Source organism: Propithecus coquereli, unplaced genomic scaffold, assembly GCF_000956105.1.
Source record: "Propithecus coquereli isolate 6110/MARCELLA unplaced genomic scaffold, Pcoq_1.0 Scaffold468, whole genome shotgun sequence".
In the NCBI taxonomy this organism is placed as follows: domain Eukaryota; kingdom Metazoa; phylum Chordata; class Mammalia; order Primates; family Indriidae; genus Propithecus; species Propithecus coquereli.
The window spans coordinates 1,280,317-1,282,471 of record NW_012150485.1 but is presented as its reverse complement, the minus strand read 5'-3'; the positions used below and the strand labels follow the sequence as shown (position 1 = coordinate 1,282,471).

The following is a 2,155-nucleotide window of genomic DNA, read 5'->3' as shown; positions in this document are numbered from 1 at the left end:
GTCCTAGCTTATCATTTACTAACTCTGTGATCATATCAAGCTACTTAACCTTTTTAACTTTAATTTATCCTAATATAAAATGAGATTAATAGTCTGCTATACCTGCCCCACAGAGTTGTTGGAGGATCAAGTGAAACCATGGTTGTAAAAACCTTTGAGAACTTGTTAATGGTATACCATTGTGAGGTAATATGGTACTGTGTATGGCCCTTACATTGGCTTGTCTCTCCCCTGGGAAAATGGATGGAGCTGTGATATCTTTGCCTGATTTTAAAAAATTTTTCATAGATCAGAAAATGATTCTGTTAGGATGCTTTCTGATGATGGTTCTATTTAGAAAAAAGAAAATAGTGAAGTATCTGTTTTTACTGGGCATGGAGAATTTCAGTGAAAAGTATTCATCAGCTGTGCTTTGCTTTACAGCTTGGAATCCCATCCACTGCCAGCACATTGAATGCCACAACGCAATTAACAAACCAGCTGTGAAGGTACTGTTTTATTAGGTCTGGTGCCATACTGAATTGTCAGTGGTCAAATTATCAGGAGCAAATTGCTGAATGAAGTGGAGCAGATTGCATCCTCCTCCGTAAAGCAGAGGCCTGTGGTCTGTAGTAATCTTAAACACCTCCGTGTTCAATCTGACTGTACTTTGGCAGACTGGTCAAGAGAGAGCAATGAATAGTGGTGTCTGCGGGTTTTGGCTATGAGTTCAAAGCCAAGTGCTATGTGGCACTGAGATAAATATCAGAGGAATCCTGGTTAAATAGTTACATAGTCCTTAACTAGCTTCTGCCTCAGCTAATGAACTCAGGGAAGTGTATCTTCCTTCTGTTTTCATGGGTATGCTACAAATCAGGAATGCTAATGCAAATTCAAGACACGAATAGATGAAATTGTTAATTCTTTGGTCATATCACAAATATGGCTTATTTGAAAAGACTGGGAGGTATTTGGACAGCATACACCTGGAAAGTTATATTAGAGGTAAGGAAACAGGGATTCAGAGAGTCAAGTCACTTTCCTAAGGTTGCACAGCCAGTTAGCGTCAGAACTGGAAATAGAATTAGGTATTCTGACTCCCAGCCTTATTCTCCTTCTACCACATCAAATTGGTTTTGTCCTGCTATAACTCCAAATCTTGGAAGTTGAATGTTAAGAAAAACAATCACACCTTTTAACAAAATTGCTTATGGTATATTTGTTGGATGTAAAACACTTGGCTGGATGGACCTGTGTCTGGGTTGCAAGGGTTAATTTTTATATTATGAAGAGTGGGAATTAGATGAAGTTAGTAGAATTCACAGTTACTTTCGTGAACCTGGTGTCATGGAAGTTTGCTTCTCTTGTTCTATAGAGAGACAGACTGTACAGGTTACCCAATAATAGAAAACAAACACTATCGTTTTATAGAAACAAAATAGAAAAGGTAAAATGTGATCTAATAAATATAAAAGAAACCAAAAATGTGCTTCATATGCCAAAAGTGGCAGAGGAGTGCCAATAATAACATTATCATCTAGATATATCATACTAACAAAGGGCATCCTTGTATTATTATATTCAATCTCTGCTTCTATAAAGGCAAATCGAATGTATTTATGTTGAGAAATCACAAGTGGCAGTCACCCACAAATGGAAGCACAGGCCTCTCCCATTCTGAACATTTGGGGTTCCACGGTACTTTTTTTGGTGTGAGGATATTTTGAGCTACACACGAGTTCACATACTATTCACAGAGTTCAGCTTGACTCTTCACAGGGATGAGACTTCCGTGGCTCCTGCTTACTTTTGTTTCTATGTCCTTCCTGCCTAAGTTATGGCTTCCTTTTTTGGTTGACCCAGATTTCAACAGGAAGGAGTTCCTTTCTCTCTGGTCTCTCCATTTGTTATTATTATTTTTGAATTTTATTTTCGGCTGCATTCTCAGGAGTACTCTGACATCCTGGTTAGTTAGTAATGCTTTCTGGCCTGCTACTCATAGAAATCATCATGAAATAGATTTTCTCTGTCTATTCTAGGCAAACAGCCCAGTCTACTCCTCTGGGTTTGGCCTCAATTTTCTCCCAATAGCCAGTCTTCCTGGATAGGCCAAACCATCCTACTTTCTGTCATTTTTTAAAATTTATTGAGGGGAAATTCACATAACATAAAATTG

The 2,155-nt window shown here is 38.1% G+C and overlaps 1 protein-coding gene across 1 annotated transcript in view; it reads left to right on the top strand.

Annotated features, from left to right (window-relative positions):
* The window catches only part of UNC79 (unc-79 homolog (C. elegans)), a 237,920-nt gene that overhangs the window by 61,285 nt on the left and 174,480 nt on the right, over positions 1-2,155 (top strand). The window contains exon 2 of the mRNA XM_012655194.1: positions 289-488. Within this exon, the coding sequence (XP_012510648.1) occupies positions 289-488 (200 nt within the window). The remainder of the gene's footprint in view (positions 1-288; positions 489-2,155) is intronic.